Source organism: Fusarium phalaenopsidis, assembly GCF_050370095.1.
Source record: "Fusarium phalaenopsidis strain FUZ10S chromosome Unknown contig_32332, whole genome shotgun sequence".
In the NCBI taxonomy this organism is placed as follows: Eukaryota; Fungi; Ascomycota; class Sordariomycetes; order Hypocreales; family Nectriaceae; genus Fusarium; species Fusarium phalaenopsidis.
Window position 1 is genome coordinate 1124700 of NW_028145391.1, and position 18522 is coordinate 1143221.

General features: G+C 54.3%; 3 protein-coding genes across 3 annotated transcripts; 2 read left to right on the plus strand and 1 right to left on the minus strand.

Annotated features, from left to right (window-relative positions):
* Positions 1–1547: 1547 nt before the first annotated feature.
* On the plus strand, positions 1548–3261 carry LRP88_13356 (uncharacterized protein; the record flags this gene model as incomplete). The annotated part of the gene is made up of 3 exons (XM_083249730.1): positions 1548–2187; positions 2240–3009; positions 3061–3261. The coding sequence occupies 3 exons, from the start codon at positions 1548–1550 to the stop codon at positions 3259–3261; spliced, it is 1611 nt and encodes a 536-aa protein (XP_083094064.1).
* A 3406-nt stretch (positions 3262–6667) lies between these two features.
* On the plus strand, positions 6668–9603 carry LRP88_13357 (karyopherin beta; the record flags this gene model as incomplete). Its single annotated transcript, XM_083249731.1, has 6 exons — positions 6668–6716; positions 6822–6880; positions 6933–8912; positions 8967–9210; positions 9259–9334; positions 9414–9603. The coding sequence occupies 6 exons, from the start codon at positions 6668–6670 to the stop codon at positions 9601–9603; spliced, it is 2598 nt and encodes an 865-aa protein (XP_083094065.1).
* A 1195-nt stretch (positions 9604–10798) lies between these two features.
* Positions 10799–13200, minus strand: LRP88_13358 (Zn(II)2Cys6 transcription factor; the record flags this gene model as incomplete). The annotated part of the gene is made up of 7 exons (XM_083249732.1): positions 10799–10916; positions 11047–11314; positions 11362–11551; positions 11730–12137; positions 12360–12861; positions 12911–13000; positions 13058–13200. 7 exons carry the CDS (start codon positions 13198–13200, stop codon positions 10799–10801), a joined length of 1719 nt encoding a protein of 572 aa, XP_083094066.1.
* Between the last annotated feature and the right edge of the window lie 5322 nt (positions 13201–18522).

The window sequence follows — 18522 nt, forward strand, 5'->3', positions numbered from 1 at the left end:
ATGACGACGATCCCTGTTTGGAGATTCAGTGTCAATGCCCGACACCGACAGGTCGTACTCCATCGCCGATCCCGACCGGCAATGATTTGCATGCAACGGCTTCTGTGAGCACTCGCATCCTTTTCTCTGTGTCTGTCAGCTCAGTTATCATCCGGACCTTTTCTCTCGAGTTCACCGAAGTCGCGCCTCGACTTGACGGGTGATTCGCTGGCACTGGGCGATGTGGCGCCCAGCAGGGGGCGTTTCTGAGCCCTGCTCCCGGATTCCATCCAGCACCAAAGGGCCAAGGACCAAGACCAAGCAGGACCAAGGGCCAAAAGCCGGGGAGGCTGTGTGAGCTCCTGCACCATTGCGTCACTACAACTCCACTCCACAGCCGGACCTTGACCTTGTTGTAAGAAACGAGCTTTCGTGGGGATTTGGTTTTGGCAACTGGGATCAGAATCTGGTTCGAGAAAGGGAATTTCCAGTCCAGTCCAGACAGACAGACGGACAGGGAAGGTATCGGGAGAGCAACACACGCCAGGGCTCTCGGCAACGCCCTTTGGGCAGACACGAGAAAAAAAAGGTTGAGGCAGAGTCAAAGTCGTCAGGCTGGCAGGTCTCATGTCCTTCCCGGCTGCGCAACTGACGACGGTCTGACCCTCCATCACGACGGTTCGCGTGGGCAAAGGGGCCGGCTCATTGGGCCGCCATGGCATCCTCGTTGGTGATGGGTCGCAAATAGGGCATTTTGGGGTCGCAGAGTAGGCAACCTGGCTTGGCTTGGTCTGGCCTGTCTCGCAAGTTCCATCCAGGGCTGCGTGTAGAAAGAAGATGGATGGCATCGAGCCTTTGTCGCTTTTGGCGCCAACAAAACCCTCTTGACGCCCTCGTTCAGTCTGACTCGATCTCATCTGGTCTCTTGAATCTCAACACCACTCGACATCTATTTGACAACCAAGACAGAGATCATCCTTCTTAGGCTTCCCTTCCCGTCCCGGTCCGCTGCCACCATCTTGAAAAACAACAAGCAAGGACAAAGAAGATCCCCGCTTTTGCCCAGCAGCAGAGCAGCTCCCGCTCGTCCAAGCCCAAGCCCAGTACCCAGCCCCTCCACTAAGGTCGCGGCTGACACCCTATCGTTGGCCGGGGGTCCCTTTCATCATTGCTGTCGGATGACGACGTTGCTTGCTCCTTGCTCACCCTGATTTCTTGCGGCGTCTTGCGGCGTGCGCGCCATTAAACCCACCTGACGCTCGCGGGTTCTCTTCTTTTTCTTCTTGGCTGCTCTGCTTCTCTACTTCTTTTCCTTCTTCAACAAACATCGCATTTTCTTTCTCGGTTTGGATTTGCGGCCTGTTTCTGGGACCTTGACAACGCCTCCCCGAGCTTGAGGCTCACACCTATTACACCAGACCAGACCCCACCTTGTGTTACAACAACAGCCATCCATCTCAGCGCTCGTATAATACGACGCGGCAGCCTGCCTGACTGACTGATTGACTCGGTCTTGCAAATTTTGCATCAACAAAGAATCAGCATCATACCACATATCCTTTGCCAAAATGTCCCGCGTCAGGACCACCGACTTTGAGGAGCGGGACTACTACCCAGCTCCTCGCCGCTCTGCCCCAGAGGGCCTCGATGAAGTCGACTATCGTCGTCGCACAGTCACCATCAGCCCGCCCGCTCGGGAGGAGTCTCGCACACCCGCCTTTCTGAGGGAGGATGCCCGCCGAACCGAAGCTGGTCCCATGGTTCTCCGCCAGCGTCAGGTTGAGACCATTGACCGACATCGACCTAGAAGTCCCAGCCCAGTTGCCCGTGTCAGAGAGGAGCGGATCATCCGGAGACCTCGTAGCGTCTCCCCTCCTAGCTCTCACGAACATGAGCATGAGCGTTCCCGCACCAGAGTCATTGAGCGTGAGCGTGTTAGGGAGCCTTCTCAGCCACCAAAGAGAGCTCCTTCGCCCCCGCGCGTTGTGAGATATATCGAGCGACCCAAGAAGTCGCCTTCTCCTCCTCCCCCTCCTCCTCCCGCTGTTGAAGAGCGTGAGCGAATCCGCACTCGTATTGTCGAGCGCGAAAAGGCCCCATCCCCTCCTCCTGCCCCCAAGCCCTCTCCTCCTCCTGCTCCGCCACAGACTATCCGCGGACCAACGATTGAGCGTGAGGTCATCACTCACTACCGAGATATCGATCATGGTAAGCCACTCACATTATGCCTATTGTTCTAACCACAAGCTGACTCTTCTAGGCATGATCAAGGCCAAGCCCCCTACCCCTCCCCCTCCGCCGCCCAAGCCCCGCGCTCCCTCTCGGGTGCGAGAACGGGAGACTGATATTGATATTTCCCTGTCCAAGAACAAGACCGAGGTGGACATTTCCCGAACAACTCGAACCCGATCTCAGAGTCGTGAGCGCCGATCTCACTTCCATGATGATGAGATCGTGCTTCGAAAGGAGCCAGAGGCGCCTCGACGCCGAGCTCAGTCGGCTGCCCCGCTGCCCACACCCAGCGCTGTTGATGAGGAGGGAGACTATCTCACCAGCAAGATTGATTCACGCGGCAAGATGGGTGAGGCTTGGGGTGGTGCCACCAAGGACTGGACTCTTGTAGATGTCCCCCCGGGCACTGAGCGCATTCGCATGGATGGCATCGGCGGCGGTAGCATGGACACTCACTGGACAAGGTACAGCGGCGTCCGAAGGAGCAAGTTCATTCCCGAGAGAGAGGGCGCTCCAGCCCCAGCCCCAGCTCCCACTCCCGCCCTGCCTCCTCCCAGGGAGCCTACTCCTCCTCCAACCCGTGATCGTCTCAGCGTCTCTGTCTATGACCGTGAGCGCGAGATTGAGATCGAGAGGACCCGGGAGCGATCCCGCCCCCCTGCTCCCCAACCCGCACCTCCCAAGGACATGTGGACTGAGATTACCAAGGACCTGGTTGTGCGCGAAGCCATCGAGGAGGTTGGATACGAGTATGAAGAGACCAAGGAGTTCTTCTACATCATGGACTATCTTAAATATGTAAGTCACTCTGATCAACACAACATATTGGACTTGGACTAACAGTCGCAGGATGATGTTCTTCACTTGGTAGACATTTCTGATGAGATTCGACGAGCCCGGAAGCAGCGCGCACGAGAACTCGAGTGGGAGAGAGAATACGAAGAAGACTGGGAGCGCACTCGACACCGTCACCACGGCCCTCGATGGGACGAGATCACGGAGCGCGAGATGGTCTATGATAGCCGCCCTCCCCGAGGCTACCTGCGATAAGTTTGCTTGGTGCGTCGGCGTTGTCAGGCATGGAAGGTCACGACGTTTCCCGTTTAGAAGGACAGAAGCCTATTTGGATTACGGATACCTATGAAACTACAGGATTTTTTCTTTGAAAGAGGATGGGCTACGGGCAATGTCACGACAGTTTGGGAGTGACGGGGTTTCAAGTTTCGCATGTTGGGTTTGGTGTACGAACTTATGAAATCACATATAGCGGGTGGATGTATGTAGATGCTTGGTACGTACGTATGTTATGAGTTATGACCAGAAATCATTATAATTACCTACAAACTGCGATTATCTTGGTGACACGCATGGTGACGAGAAGCTCGTGATACATGTGAGTGTGGAAGCGGGGATGCCGAGAGGTGACCTCATAGCTCGAGGTACGTGCTGTCCGATTAAATCCGGTTCTTAAGGCGCCGCCTTTTCAGGCAGGTACCCCGCCAATCCGCCGAACTCGCCCTGAGAGTACGTACCGTCAGTAGTAAGTGGACATGGAAGGAGGGGTAGAGCCGCTGCCTGGGTGCCTGGCGACCTGAGGTGGTGATGATGGACGAACGGTGCCCCACTCGCCGAAGCCATTGCCGGGCTCTGGCATGAACCAAGGTCAAGTTGGTGAACAATGTGAAGAAAGCGAGCGGGAGGCTTTTGGATACTTTTATAGGAGATCTTCCTTATTCAATCTCTCTGTATGTGCTTTATTTCGAGTTCATATCTTGGCATTATTGCGGAGTTGCTCTTGTTCAAATAACCTGCCCTCCATGTCAAGCTGGTGATGTGAGTACTATTGCCATTCATGATAACTGCTTTATCTTTTCTGGTTGGTCTATTAATTCCAAAGGCTCAAAGATCTCTACGTATGAAATGGCAACCCATTCGCCCGAAGACCCTGGAGAAGGCCCTGAGATGGTCGTCGACTGATCTCGATGACAATTGGAGTCTGATTCATTTTCATGATATGCCCCTGAGTCAGTGAAGAAGGCCAGTAGTTTAGCGGACGCAAAATGGTATCGTGAAGCAGCAGCATTTTGTTATGTCGATCGAACTCGGTTAAGGGGGACCCCTGGCGCAGTCGCCAACGGTGTTGGCCACGGAATTTATCCTCCTCCCAAGTACACTAGGCTCTTTGGTGGTATGCCTCTTTAGCTAGTTTTACAAAATGCTGTTCAAGGATGACTTGAGTCTTCCATAACCCCTATGTGACTTTCTCCAACATCAGTCATACACGAGATGAGTTGAAAACGTCTATCTGATGGGCTCATACCCAAGTCCAACACTCGCCTCACCCTGCCTTCCGCCTCTGGGCAGACCCGGAAACTAGGAACCCGATGCACAACATCGAGGGCGTGGTGTCTGACGGAGAGTTCAAGGTGAGAGGTCGCAGCAACGACCCCATCCCTAGCCTGACCAACGCTTTGCGCAACGTTGGTGTAACTTGGATGTGTGAGGCTATAAGGAGCACATTATCAAAGAGGCCGCCACGTCAAGCCGCCACATTCATCGAGGGGACCACGAACGAGTCAAAGCAGAGCGTTGGGTGTGTCGACGCTAAGGAGATCGTACAAAACACTGATTGCCACGCTGAGCGCTGTTGACAATGTACGTGGTGGCCTACCTTTGTTCCCCTGTTCTTGTCAGAAACCGTTCTTATGACAATCGGACCCGGCAGTCCGTTTGTTACTAGACCAGTATCACGATGCTGTTGAGGCGCTGGATCTGGGTGCGAGGGTCGACGACATGAATGACGCTGAGGGAAACCTATGAGGATGCTGAGCATGAAATGCGTACGAGTCAAGGGCAAGACAAATGACGTTGGGCAAGGGAGCAGCCGAGGACAAGCTAGAATATCATGGCAAATCACTCTTCAGCCATGAGGTTCATTGCAAGGGGCATGGCTTGGAATCTGATGGATTTGGCTGGCGATGGACTGTAGTAGCTGGGCACGAGCCGACGACTTCCCCAGACTGGACCCCTGGAAGGCAAATTGAAATCCGTGTTGGAGCGAGCAGGGACCCCCGAGTTGACAAGTCAGCTTCAAACTGGCGTGCGGCCCGAAAGTGCCCATCGTGGGCTTCTTTAATGAGTTGACCCATCATGGCGGCGCGCAGCGGTGGTTGCCGTGGAAGAGTGGGTCGTGGACAATTGCCCAGGAGATTTGTATTTACTTTTTTGGAGAGGGTCAATACAAACAACGGGAATGGGTTAGAAGGAGAGGGGGGCTCGAGATGAGTCAAAGGACTCGAGATGATTCGATGCGAGTTGTTCAAGTTGTTGAGAGATGATTTGAGCAAAGTTGCCGGAGTTGTCTGAAGACCAGATAGGCATGGACATGGTGCTGTTAGACCCTGCCGTTTCTGAGACGCACGCACGGCAAGATTTGGCTCTTTCCATGTGAACTCTGTCTGTATGGTACCTGCTCATGGGAGGAGGGGGAGGTACTTACCAGACTAGGTGCCGGTGCTGACACTGTGCTTCCCAGGTGGGTGCCAATCTTGTTCACCGCGGGGCACAGTCACCGTACAGTGCGGTGATGTCGGTCTGCGCCAGGCAGGAGTACTTAAGCGAAGTTCTGCCAGTAAGCAGGAGCTGCTGATTCGCCGAGGAAATGACGGGTCCGCAGCCTGGGGATGGCCGTCGGTGTGGAGGCTCTGCGTGCGTGGAAGCGCAGTGAAGAACAGGCTGGTTCGGTTCTGTGACGCAGTAAATCGTCAGTGGGTGATTCAGAGAGGCCAGTGTGAATGGGATGATTCTGCTGGAATTAGCTTCTCGGCCGCTGGTTGTGTCGAGTCTGCCGCTCTTTGTCTCTCTGCCTGCTTGACACCAAAAGCTTCCAGGCTGCCCAGGCCGCTATTTCACCGCAGCACGGTGCACAGTGCGTCACAGTGCTAGCCCAAGTGGCGGTAGCGGCCAAGGTAGGTACCCAGGTGCGGGCCGCTGTGGTCGCTGCAGTTGCAGTTGCCATCCACCCATCAACTTCTCTGAAAGCCTCTACCACAACAACAATTTTCTTCACCTTCTGCAACTCTCAACTTCTTTGTCCCTCCCTCTCGGCACCCTGCCTTTTTGCCATTCAGCATCATCTCGTCCTCACACGCCAGAGACGAACAATCACAACGATATTTTTGGCTGCGAGATTCGTTTGACCCTTAATCATTTTTCGCCGACCCTTGGGGGACCCTCATACCCGTTCTTTTCCTCTCCTGGCCTGAGCCCCCCGTCGTGGAAAAAACCCCCGCCTCTCCGCCTCATCCAGTTCTCTTCCATCCGTCAAACTTGTCGACACGTGCGCCAAACCAAAGGCTCTCTTCTCCCTCCTCTCCAGCCTCTACCATCCTCTGCGCCTCGCTCGCCCTCGACGCCTGTTGAAACCGCATGACGAGACGTTTCTAGACAGCCCAAAATGTCGAGCTCAGAGATAAACCAGGTGCTCGCGAATTCGCTGTCGCCTGGTCAGTTTTCCTTCCCGCTCCCTTCCCCGCCGATTGACGCACCGCACCGCCTCCAGCGGCGGATTATCGGACGACGGCCATGAAATGTGTACTGACCTTTTCCAGACGCGAACCTCCGAAATGCTGCTGAGCAGCAACTCACCCAGGCTGCCGAGAGCAACTTTGTACGGCGCCCCTGACTCTTGATTGCTCTGAACCTGGCTAACCCTCTGCTAGCCCCTATACCTCGCAACCCTCGTCCAAGAACTTGCCAACGACTCTGCCGATGGCTCCATCCGAGCTGCCGCCGGTATTGCTCTGAAGAACGCCTTCACAACCCGAGATTTCACTCGGCATCAAGAACTGCAAGCAAAATGGCTGCAGCAGACTGATGACGATACCAAGAACCGGGTCAAGGAGCTGACACTCCAGACCCTGAGCTCCTCAAACACACAGGCTGGTACTGCTGCCGCCCAGGTCATTTCATCCATCGCCGCCATCGAGCTGCCCCGTGGCCAGTGGAGCGACCTTTTGCCCTTCCTGGTCAAGAACGTCAGCGAGGGTGCCGACCACCAGAAGCAGGCTTCTCTCACCACCATCGGTTACATCTGCGAAAGCCAAGACTCAGAGCTCCGCATGGCCCTAGTGTCGCACTCGAACGCTATCCTGACCGCTGTTGTTCAGGGTGCCCGAAAGGAGGAAGCAAACGGCGAGGTTCGTCTTGCCGCCATCACCGCCCTTGGTGACTCGCTCGAGTTTGTTGGCAACAACTTCAAGCATGAGGGTGAGCGAAACTACATTATGCAGGTCGTTTGCGAGGCCACCCAGGCCGATGATTCGCGGATACAGCAGGGTGCCTTTGGCTGCCTCAACCGAATCATGGCTCTTTACTACGAGAACATGCGCTTCTACATGGAGAAGGCTCTGTTCGGTCTCACCATTCTCGGTATGAAGTCTGAGGATGAGGATGTTGCCAAGCTGGCTGTCGAGTTCTGGAGCACCGTCTGCGAGGAAGAGATCTCCATCGAGGACGACAACGCCCAGGTCGAGAGCTCCGACCAGATGCGCCCCTTTTACAACTTTGCCCGTGTTGCTGCCAACGAGGTGGTGCCAGTTCTCCTCACCCTCCTTACGAAGCAGGATGAGGACGCCACCGACGACGAGTACAACCTGTCGCGCGCAGCCTATCAGTGCTTGCAGCTGTACGCCCAGGCCGTTGGTGCTACCATCATCGCCCCTGTGCTGCAGTTTGTCGAGGGCAACCTCCGCCATGAGGACTGGCACAACCGAGACGCCGCTGTGTCGGCCTTTGGTGCCATCATGGAGGGTCCCGATGAGAAGACTCTGGACCCCATCGTCAAGCAGGCTCTCCCCATTCTCATCAGCATGATGGAGGACCAGTCCCTGCATGTCAAGGACTCGACTGCTTACGCCCTCGGCCGAATCACCGAGGCCTGCTCTGAGGCTATTGACCCCCAGACTCAGCTGCCTACCCTGATTGAGTCTTTGTTCAAGGGTCTTCTCAGCAATGCCAAGATGGCACCTTCTTGCTGCTGGGCCCTGATGAACCTGGCTGAGCGCTTTGCCGGCGATCTCGGCGCTGCTGCCAACCCCATTACTCCTCACTTCAACCAGGCTGTCAGCTCCCTGCTCGACGTGACTGCCCGTACGGATGCTGACACCTCGGTTCGAACTGCCGCTTACGAGGTCCTCAACGTTTTTGTGCAGAACGCTGCTTCCGAAAGCCTGCAGCCTATTGCCTCGCTCTCGGACGTCATTATCAAGCGACTCGAGGAGACTGTGCCCCTGCAGAACCAGGTCGTCAGTGTTGAGGACAAGATCACTCTTGAGGAGATGCAGAACAGTCTGTGCACCGTTCTCCAGGCCATCATCTCCCGCCTCGACAAGGAGATCATTCCTCAGGGCGACCGCATCATGCAGATTCTTCTGCAGATCCTCAACAGCGTTGGCGGCAAGTCGAGCGTCCCTGACGCCGTCTTTGCCACCATCAGCGCTCTCTCCACCTCTATGGAGGAGGACTTCATCAAGTACATGGATGCCTTTGCGCCCTTCCTGTACAACGCCCTCGGCAACCAGGACGAGCCCAGTCTCTGCTCTATGGCTATCGGTCTGGTCAGCGATATTACCCGTTCCCTGGGCGAGCGCAGCCAGCCTTACTGCGATAACTTTATGAACTATCTCCTTAACAACCTCAGGGTAAGTATCTTGTCTACTCAGGTATTCTCGGTTTTCTTGGCTAACAAATTGCAGAGCACCACCCTTGCCAACCAGTTCAAGCCTGCTATCCTGCAGTGCTTTGGTGACATTGCTGGTGCCATTACTGGCCACTTCGAGACCTACCTGTCCGTGGTTGCCCAGGTTCTGGAGCAGGCTTCCACTGTGACTGCTTCGCCTGAGGGCCCTTACGAGATGTTCGACTACGTCATTTCTCTCCGTGAGGGTATTATGGATGCCTGGGGTGGCATTATTGGTGCCATGAAGGTCAGCCAGAAGAGTATGTTCACTCCACTTCCAGTCTCAAGCCAGTGCTAACCCCCCCTAGCCCAAGCTCTGCAGCAATATGTCCCCGCCATCTTCCAGCTTCTGAGCCTTATTGCCAACGATATGAACCGTAGCGAGTCGCTCATGCGGGCTGCTATGGGTGTCATTGGGTAAGTATCTCAGACTCATTCGATTGGACCCAGCTAACATAAACAGTGACCTTGCCGATGCCTACCCTAACGGTGAACTGGTTGAGGCTTTCCGACAGGACTGGATCTCAGCTATGATCAAGGAGACCAAGACCAACCGGGAGTTCCAGCCTCGGACTATTGAGACCGCGCGCTGGGCTCGCGAGCAGGTCAAGCGTCAGCTGGGCGGTTCACAGACCGTTATGGCCCAGAACTGATTCAAACACGATGACGGCGACGCCGGCAAGCCCTGGCCGGCCTAAAATAAGATATCCCCTTCCCTTCCCCCCTCATAACACGATCCCCACGACCCTTGCATGTATATAGACCCCATATGACACTACAATAATCCAAATACCCCATCATGACGCTTCACCTGACATATCATCGTTACCCGATGTATTTCCCTTGCCCAACCCCCACTACACTACACATTACACATCACAATTCCATTTTTTATCAGATGCAACGAAGGAATAGAGAAGTCATGTATGCCCTGCGCGGATGAAAAGCGGTGGCGACCCAAAATTCATGTAGAGGATAGGGGAGTCAAGGCGGTCGGTTCTTTTTGTCTTTTGTTTTGGCTTTTTTGGCCCCATGGAGTCGGTCTTGCTCCCTTTCAAGTGATTGGGAAGACCGGAGACGGCGTACTCGGATACCCACGTGTGAGGAGCTCGGTGGGATTTTCGAGGAGCGAACGAATGCGAATGCGAATCCGGAGCGTGTAGGGGACCATTTAGAGTTGAGCGAAAAGAGATGTTGAAACCAACCTTGTCGGACACAGAGTATCAAGTGATCTCGTATGTAGCCGTCAATAGTCAGCAAAGCGTTGACGCACGCCGTGCAGTGCAGTTCTTGCAGAAAGTGATGACATTGTGAAACGTGTCACTGTCTCTGACAGTAGTGGCTCTATCGTATCTACTTGTGTAAAAGAGCAATATGTAAACAAGCACACTGGTAATTCGGGCTTTGACGCCCATCAAACACCTTTTTGAGTCGCCATGCTAAATCAGAACACCTCCCCATGGTCAGAGTCAGATGACCATTAGTCGTATATGCGCCGCTCAAGATTGCAAGGGAATAAACAAGAATATCAGACAAATCGAAGTAGACATGTGAGCGGTTAGCCATACCCATCAAACACACCATCTGTCGGCATCCAATCCTGGGGTCCGTTTATATAGAATTGCAGCTCGCCTTCGTAACCGTCTGCTGAAGGGTAGAATGGCGCTGGTGTTACAGCTGCGGCGATGGCAGCTGCTTGGGCAGGGTTGCCATTTGGGGCCATTGTGTATCCTTGAAGAGCGCCTTGAGAGTCAAAAGGTTCCATGAGCATGCCGAGGCCTGTCGAGTTGTCTGTGTGCATATATATATGAGAGGGAATCTGTTGTGGTGTGAAAGATTGAGGGTCGGCTATTGGAGATGCCTGAGGTTGTTGATGCTGGTGCTGCTGTTGATGCCGCTGTTGGTGCTGTTGTTGGTGCTGTTGTTGGTGCTGTTGTTGATGCTGGCGCTGGTGCGGTTGAGGTTGCTGTTGAGAATGTGGAGGAAAGTGGGAGGGTATAATATGAGTGGTGGGCGTGGGTAAGGGCGTTAATATTTCATTCGAGGATGGAGATCGGAGAGTTGTTGTGTCGAGAGGGGCCCCTGGTCGAGCATACATGGAAGACGCAGGTGAAGTACTAGGCGAGACTGAGTTGGCCGAGGAAGGGACAGCGATAGGAATGGCGACAGGGTTGGGAATAGGATCTTTGCCATCAGCCATCCCACTCTCCGTCGTAAGGGAACCGGTGGGATCTCGAGCAAACCGCTCGAGTGCCTCAACCCAGCGAGATGCAAGAGGCCAGACTTCCTTGCACTCCATCAGGATCGAGAGGGTACGTTGAAGCATCATGGGACCTTCACGGCTGATGTTGAGATCCGGGCAGACTGAATGGTTAGAAGCCATCAGGGATGATCCGAGGTGGGAGTCTCACTATGAGGGTATCGGCAGAGGTATGTTGAGAATAGACCACAGCTGTAAACGCAAAAGGCAGCCATTTGCGCTCCTACACTCTCGTCTGGTGAGCGGCTGGTGAACTGAGCATCAATCTGCTCAAAGAGGCGCCGAACGTTGAGAAAGAGTTCATATGCAATATTGGCAAAGAAATTCTGTCGCTGTTCGTCCTTGGAAGTGACGGTTAACATGCTACCAAGGTTAGTACTGAGTTCGCAAGTGCACGCAGAAACCTACTCCATCAGATATGGCCGACGAAGGACGATATTGCACAGACGAGGCACCATTGTCACCCCAAGGTATGCCTGCCAAGTCAGTAGTTGACTTCAAACTGGGCAAAAGTCTTACCAGATCCTGCCCGTTGGCCTTGTACTTCTTTAACGTATGAGCGCTCCAAAGATGGTCCTGAGGCAGCGCATTCTCCCACTCATGTAGCTTCTTCACAACACAGGCAAACTCGCTATTTGCCTCCCAAGGACGAGAACTTCGCGCAAATTTGACGGCTCGACGGCTGACGATCCCCCAGAAGTGATGAGCTTGAATCAGTGAAGCGAAAAGAGAGCGGTTAGGGTCAAAAATGAGAGCTGGGTTCTCGATTGCAGGAGGTGTTCCCTCAACAGCGGCCCGTGAAGGGGGCTCTCTCCCAATAGCAAAGTCGTGTTCGTCGCATGGCAGAAGGGCTGTGATGTCCGAGGCAGCAAGGGATACTGGTGAGTATGGGCCTGAGTGTAACTGATCCTGGCTATGTAGCATCCACTACCCATGTTCAGTAAGATGCTTGACGCTTGCTTCCGCTCGGGTTGACGTACCAGAGTTCTTCGCGCTGATTCGGACCTGATGATGACCTCTGGAGTGGGGTTTTGAACACGGTATGTCTCCTCTCGATGCAGTCGCATCAAAGATGCCATCCGCATAGAAACACCCATATTAATCTGTGACATTAGTAGTGAACACTGACGAAGCTTTCACACCACTCACATAACTCTTATTTCTTAGGCCACTTCCCTGTTGCGCAATGCTTAGCAAGTAAAACGCCTGGCATCTCTCCAACGTGGGCTCTTGGTAGAGCTCACCATAGGCAAGGTTGGTGGCACGCTCCATGAAGAACTCTGCCGCCTTCATACCCGAGCCATAACGGGTAGCGAGGGAAGGACTCAGACGAGCTGAGATACTGAGGATGCTGACGACGAGAAAGACGCTCACTGAGCGATAGTCCTTGAGCAGACGATCAGGAAACTGCTGCTTGGGGATGAAGCCGAGCTGAAAGTAGTGCTGAGTGAAGCGATTGACACCATCGATAATGTCTGGCAACGGAGGTAATCGCTCCCACTCATCACCGGGCTTGCCTAGAGGTCGCACAGGAGCATCAAGGATCTCGCGTCGCACTTTGGCGGGGTCCCGCCGGGCCGTCTTCTCGGCTCTTACGCGGGGATGCCGGAACTCGCGATCGTGATCCGGCTGACCTCGAACGGGAAAGATGCTGCCAACGCGAGTCAACGGGATTGTCTCTGAACATTCAGGCAACTTACCAGTCTTCGGCGCCGAGTCCGGCTTCAAGACAGGCCTTGCAAGGTGGCTGGGCGCGGTCATGGACACACTTGCTTCTCATGCGACGACATCTATCATGGTGGTCAGCAACATGGCATCAATTGCATCAGTGACATCAGTGATCCTACCGGCGACAGGCAATCGGGGCTCTTCTCTTGATGACGGATCCGGAGGGGTCGGCGGCCGAGGCGTCACCGGCAATCCCGTGCGCGCCGTGATCAGCGGAAATCAGGGCGCCGGCGGCGGGCTCTGCGACGGCATGGCCGTCCATGATGGCCGAATGACGAGCGAACTCCGTATTGCAAGTGTCGGTGAGTGAAGGACCTCTGGTACTTGTGTGCTTGGATCCTAGTGGAACTGGACCCCGGTGCCGCGAAAGCTAGGCTCGACTTAGTCTCGAGTTGTGTTGACGGGTGGCTTTTGCCGGCAGCGGAAGCGGGAGCGGGAGGCGGGCAAGCGAACGCACGCACACTCCGGCCGGCAGCGGGTCAGGACTAGGGAGGCTCTTGTGCCTCTGAACAGCTCTCCCAGGGCTGTGTCTGGGTTCTGGGTCTGGGACTGGGAGAGAAGGGGAAAGGAGATCTGCCGTCTACCGCCGCCAGAGGCTGGCGAGCGACCGAGGTCAGGCGATTGCCTGCCGCGAGACAAGGCGAGGGGGGGAAGCGGGCAGCTAATCAGGACGATCGCGCGCAGCTTCCCCAGCTACGAATGCAGATATAGCTTGCTTCCTGACCCTCACTTCTGCCTTTGACTCTGATAGCGTTCCAGTTCCCTTTCCAAGGTTCCTTTGGTCAGTCACGCGCACACGGGTCCGTGTGCGGTATTGGGCGCAGGCGCGCCTGAAAACCGCTGCCCTAGGCCAGGTCAGGCCAGGAGACCAGGGAGAAGAAGGGCGAGGGGGAGGGAGGCCTGGGGCGACCGCGGCGGGCGGGCATCACCGCGATATTGATGGCGTTGAGCGGAACAGATGTTGGTCTTGCCTTGCAGTTGGTGGTCAGTAATAGCTGAATGGATGGATGGACGGATGGCTGGCTGGCTGGCTGGCTGGCGGGCTGGCTGGGGGCTGCAGTGCGTGCGTATGTATGGGTACAGGCTATGCGGGCCTTGGACGGCAAGACATGGAGGGTTGAAAGCCAGTGCAATACAAGAGGATGAGGAGACGAGTGAAGAAGACAGGATGACAGGACGACACGTGTGTCCAGTAGGTGAGGGGAGTGTGTCGGGAGCGGTGCCTTCCTCTGCAGACGACCAGATCAGATCAACTCCCGTCGCAAGGCAAAACACAGAAAACTTGGAAGGTGCAGTGACGACTGACGGATGGGTGAGGACTACCAGTAGAAGTGGAAAGCACGAGAGGGACCAGACAGAGGGACCAGAGGGACCGGGAGGGTACACTCACTGAGATGGAAGGCACGTTGGACAAGCGCGAACCTGCTCCGTCCCTGCAAAGAGTGCGGCCAGGGCAGTTACAAGGCGAATAGCCTGCATGTAATTGGCCGCGGGGACGGCCGCTAGACTCTAGTGGTTACAGGATGCAAGGGGCAGGGATGTTGGGAGGGGCCGACGGCGGGGCACCAGGCGTTTTCACGGAGCTCACAACCTGGAAATCATCATGGTCATGGGCTGGCTGATTGTGATGGGTGTTGTGTGATGGATGGATGAGAAGAATGATATTGTTAGGCAGCTTGTTCTTTGGCTATTATTTACCTCATTTTGCTTTTTCTCATGCGATATTTCCCCTTTCTGGTGATAACACGAGCCCCCGTACATCATCACCTTTCTTTTGAAATATAGCAGGACCGCGACCTTCGCCTTCCTCCACTCTGCATCGTCTGAGGTCCGGTTGGCTGAGGCACCATTTCCCCCTCCTCCATGATCCGTAATCTGATCGATCGCTTTCTCCTTCTCCCCCACGCCATCCATTACTTGCATTGGACGCTATGCTCCATGCAAAGGGCATCATTCCCAACCTCATTTCTGTTCTGCCAAGACTTGGTGGTGCTCATCTCGGCCCCCAAGCTTGACATTCCTCCCTGCCCTACCCTACCCATAGCATCGCATCGCGCCGCACACGGCCCACGGCCACGGCTCAACAAGTCCCGATATTCCGACTCGTATTCTCCGACGACATATCCACCATTGGCCCTTCGAATTGCCTGATTGGAAGGGTATCGCCGCTGATCCGCTCGTGTCAACCCAGATGAGATGCGAGACAAGCTGGGGCCAACGTGGCCACCCAGTCCCTGGGAGAGAATTGTTCCGAGATCCAATCGACAACGCATCATTGCGCTGTAGGCGTCCCTCGACGGGCCAGGATCTTCTTTCTTTGTCGTTCGACAAAATCGTCATAGGTGGTTGGCTTGACAATATTCTCGATTTCTGTCACGGTTAACTACATCCGATATCGTGTATATCTTCCACTCTGAGCAACCCTGACAACACTCTTACACCTAATGCCTCGATGTCCATTGATGGGGCCACCAGGAATAACAGATCTCTTATCTTTTACAGTGGCTCTCTTCATTTCAAGGTCTTGGCAGTAATACTCCTAGGATACTTTGCTGACATGCCCGCAACAGCTGGGAATACAGAGATTACAAGCTCACCAAGTCATCGACCTACAGCTGATACGAAATGAAGCCCCGTTCAACATCAAGGCACACGGTCTCACAGAAGTCGGAGATAGAATTGCCATCCAGCTTCCCACGTCGACGACGGTGGTTCTTGTCCGCTCTTGAGGCCTGCCATGACGCATCCGTACCCTGCGAGTTTGTTCCAACCCCGCCAATCATGGTGATGCTGTCGCTTTCCGTTGATCTAGAACTCGCAGGCAGGTGGTTATGCTTCAGATCGGACCGCGAACATTGGCGTTTGCATCAAACATGTCAGAGAGAAAGGGGTATTAGGAAACGTCCATCTGGAGAGGCACTTGGCTAGTACCGCTACCTCAACCTCTTGGCATATGGAATCCGAACCAAAGATGATCAAGGAGCGAGCGTTCCGTCATTCAGGGGGTGGTGTCAGATCGACATGACCGCGTCTTAGCAAGTGGTCCAAGGGCGAATCTCATGATCTAACCAAGCTATGGCGGAAGTTGAGACGCGTCCAGCTTAACCCTAATGTTGAACATCTGGCATGGGTCGCGAATTCGCGCCGGCATTCATACCACAGGCCACTTCTTCCCGTCATGATGCCGGCCCTATCTTGTCGGCGTTGCGTTTAGTCCCACTTTGCTCGTCACTGGTCTATTGCCATTGATGGTGCGCCCGCCCTAGAAACCCAGCAACAGCGCTATCTTGATCGTCGACAAACCTCATCCACTCACCGAGACTGATGAGACCAGCCTGTGAAAACGGCGTTTGCCGTTGTCTGAGCCGCGGTAATTTGTTTACACGAGCTCCGGCAGCTTCGGAGAGTGTTGTCACTGGAGAAGATAAGGACATTGGATTAGATGTCGGCTTGGTCCTGCATTGAGCATCGCAGCTGCATACGTCTAGATGATGCCAGCCTACATGGACCACCGTATTCAGGCCATTCGTGATATCGTCTCGAATGGTGTTGACAGCCTCCGTCTGTTTCCTACTGTGCCGAGGGTGGGCTTCGTTACCCACAGAGCCGGAGCTGAATATGCATCTGCATGAGCGGGTTGTCAACTGAAATTGCTATCGAGTTAAGCTTTAGCTTGCCCTTTTATGGCATGGCATCCTTTACGAACCACTTTCCCTTTTCTCACCCATGTAAATCAAAGCTCAGATTGCCCATCAATGCTCCCGCAGACCCTGGTGGCTTGAGGCCCCGCCATGACACGAGAGCTCCCGGGGCATGGGTTCGAATGAGGCCCGTGGACCGCAGAGGGACTCGGCCGTGGATCAACATAGGAATTAATGACCGTTTCCCCAGTTTCAAAGCGGCAGAGCGTGAAGGTCAGGCTGGCAGTTGAAGGTCCACATGAGCGACATAGCGCCAGAGCTAGCCGGGGTATTTGATTGAACAGCACAGCAAATGTCTTGGATCAAGCAGCAAATCTGGCGAGTGACGGCCGAGGTCTTGGTCGGTCCAGCCCCGGCACTCCGTGTTATGCACAGCTACGGCGTAGGGTCGTTGAAACGCCCGGAGGCTTCCGTGGACTTTGATTGGCGACTCCGCTCCGGGCCGGTATCGGGGCCGGGGCCGATGTCAGCAATCTCGAATGCCGGACTGTCAAATTGATCGTTCATAGATGCCAATAGCTACACAATGGTCAGAGTAGACGTTCATGAGTAAGGGCAAAGGGATGGAGGGAATGCTGAAATACTGAGGTCCGATGAAGACTGGGAGGACTGAAACGCTGTTCAGGAGCTACAGCAAGAAAAACGCTAGAAGGTGGATGCTATCCACACTCAAGAGGTACTATAGGAGAGCATGACCACGGCAAAGGGAATGAATCTTGCAGAGCATTTTCGAGTGAGGCTAGTGTCTACTGTCTAGAGATGCAGCTCACTCCCTGCAGTCGGACCAAAGGGTGGGTGGCATCGAATTGAGGATATCAACTCGACGGCGGCGATCATGCTATGCAGTCATACCAAGGCCAGGACTTGTCTCCATTGAACTCGGCATTTGAGCTCAGGGGGACCTTTCAGGACCCGTTGAACTAGACTGAGAAGCGTGGATATCTGAGATACGATCCGGCTTTAATTTCGGAGGATTGGTCTATTTATTTCTGCCGGGCCTGGTGCGATCCCAGAATCAGGTTAGCAGAGACGTGGAGAAAGGGGTGACATGCTTCCCTTGATGCCAAGTCGAAGGGCATTCCCCGGACCCAGGTTCCTCCCGCCCTGTTCTTGCACCCTTTGGTGTGGGCATTGCTATGGTAGGCTCGGGGAGGAGTCTTGATTCTTCCGGTTCTTACTTGGAATTACGAATGGGTTTGCACTGATAGGCTGATCACAGGGTAGGCATGGTGTATGGTGTTTGCTCATCGAGTGCCTTTCGATGCACATGGTGTGCCATAGCATTGGCCAGTGATCTAACCATCCCTGCCCCCGACTTGCACAACTCCCAGCGGTATCATATCCATTTCCAACAAACATTACAAAGTTTCCACATTCGGCCGTCAAGAAACAGAGTCTTTTGCATCTCTAAAACTCTGTGTAACCTGTAGGCATTCATTCCCAAACATACTGACTTGGGCTTTGTCCAGGCGCCCCAAAGTGGTGAGGTCCTCGCTTGGCCAAAACGAAAAGACCTGACGTGTTCTTTCTCTGAGAGATTCACTTGAATCAGACAGGACTCGATATTCATAAGCTAGTCTTTGGAAACAATCCCATCGCCACCTCTGGCCAGTGACTTGCTTTACATAAGAATGAGGATAAATTCTATCGACCCTTAGATTATTCACCCTTCTTTTAGGAATACTATTGTACAAGAACTTCAAAGAACACTGAGGAGGAATTGCTAAGGATAGGTACCTGACTATCCTATATAGCATCCATGTCAAACAGACTGGATGGAATATAACCATATTCGGACACTCCCGTATGGAAACTTTGCTTGTGCATAACCCAACACCTGGTGGTGGTTCACACACGTCAGTTTTAAGCTCAGCGATAGAGTC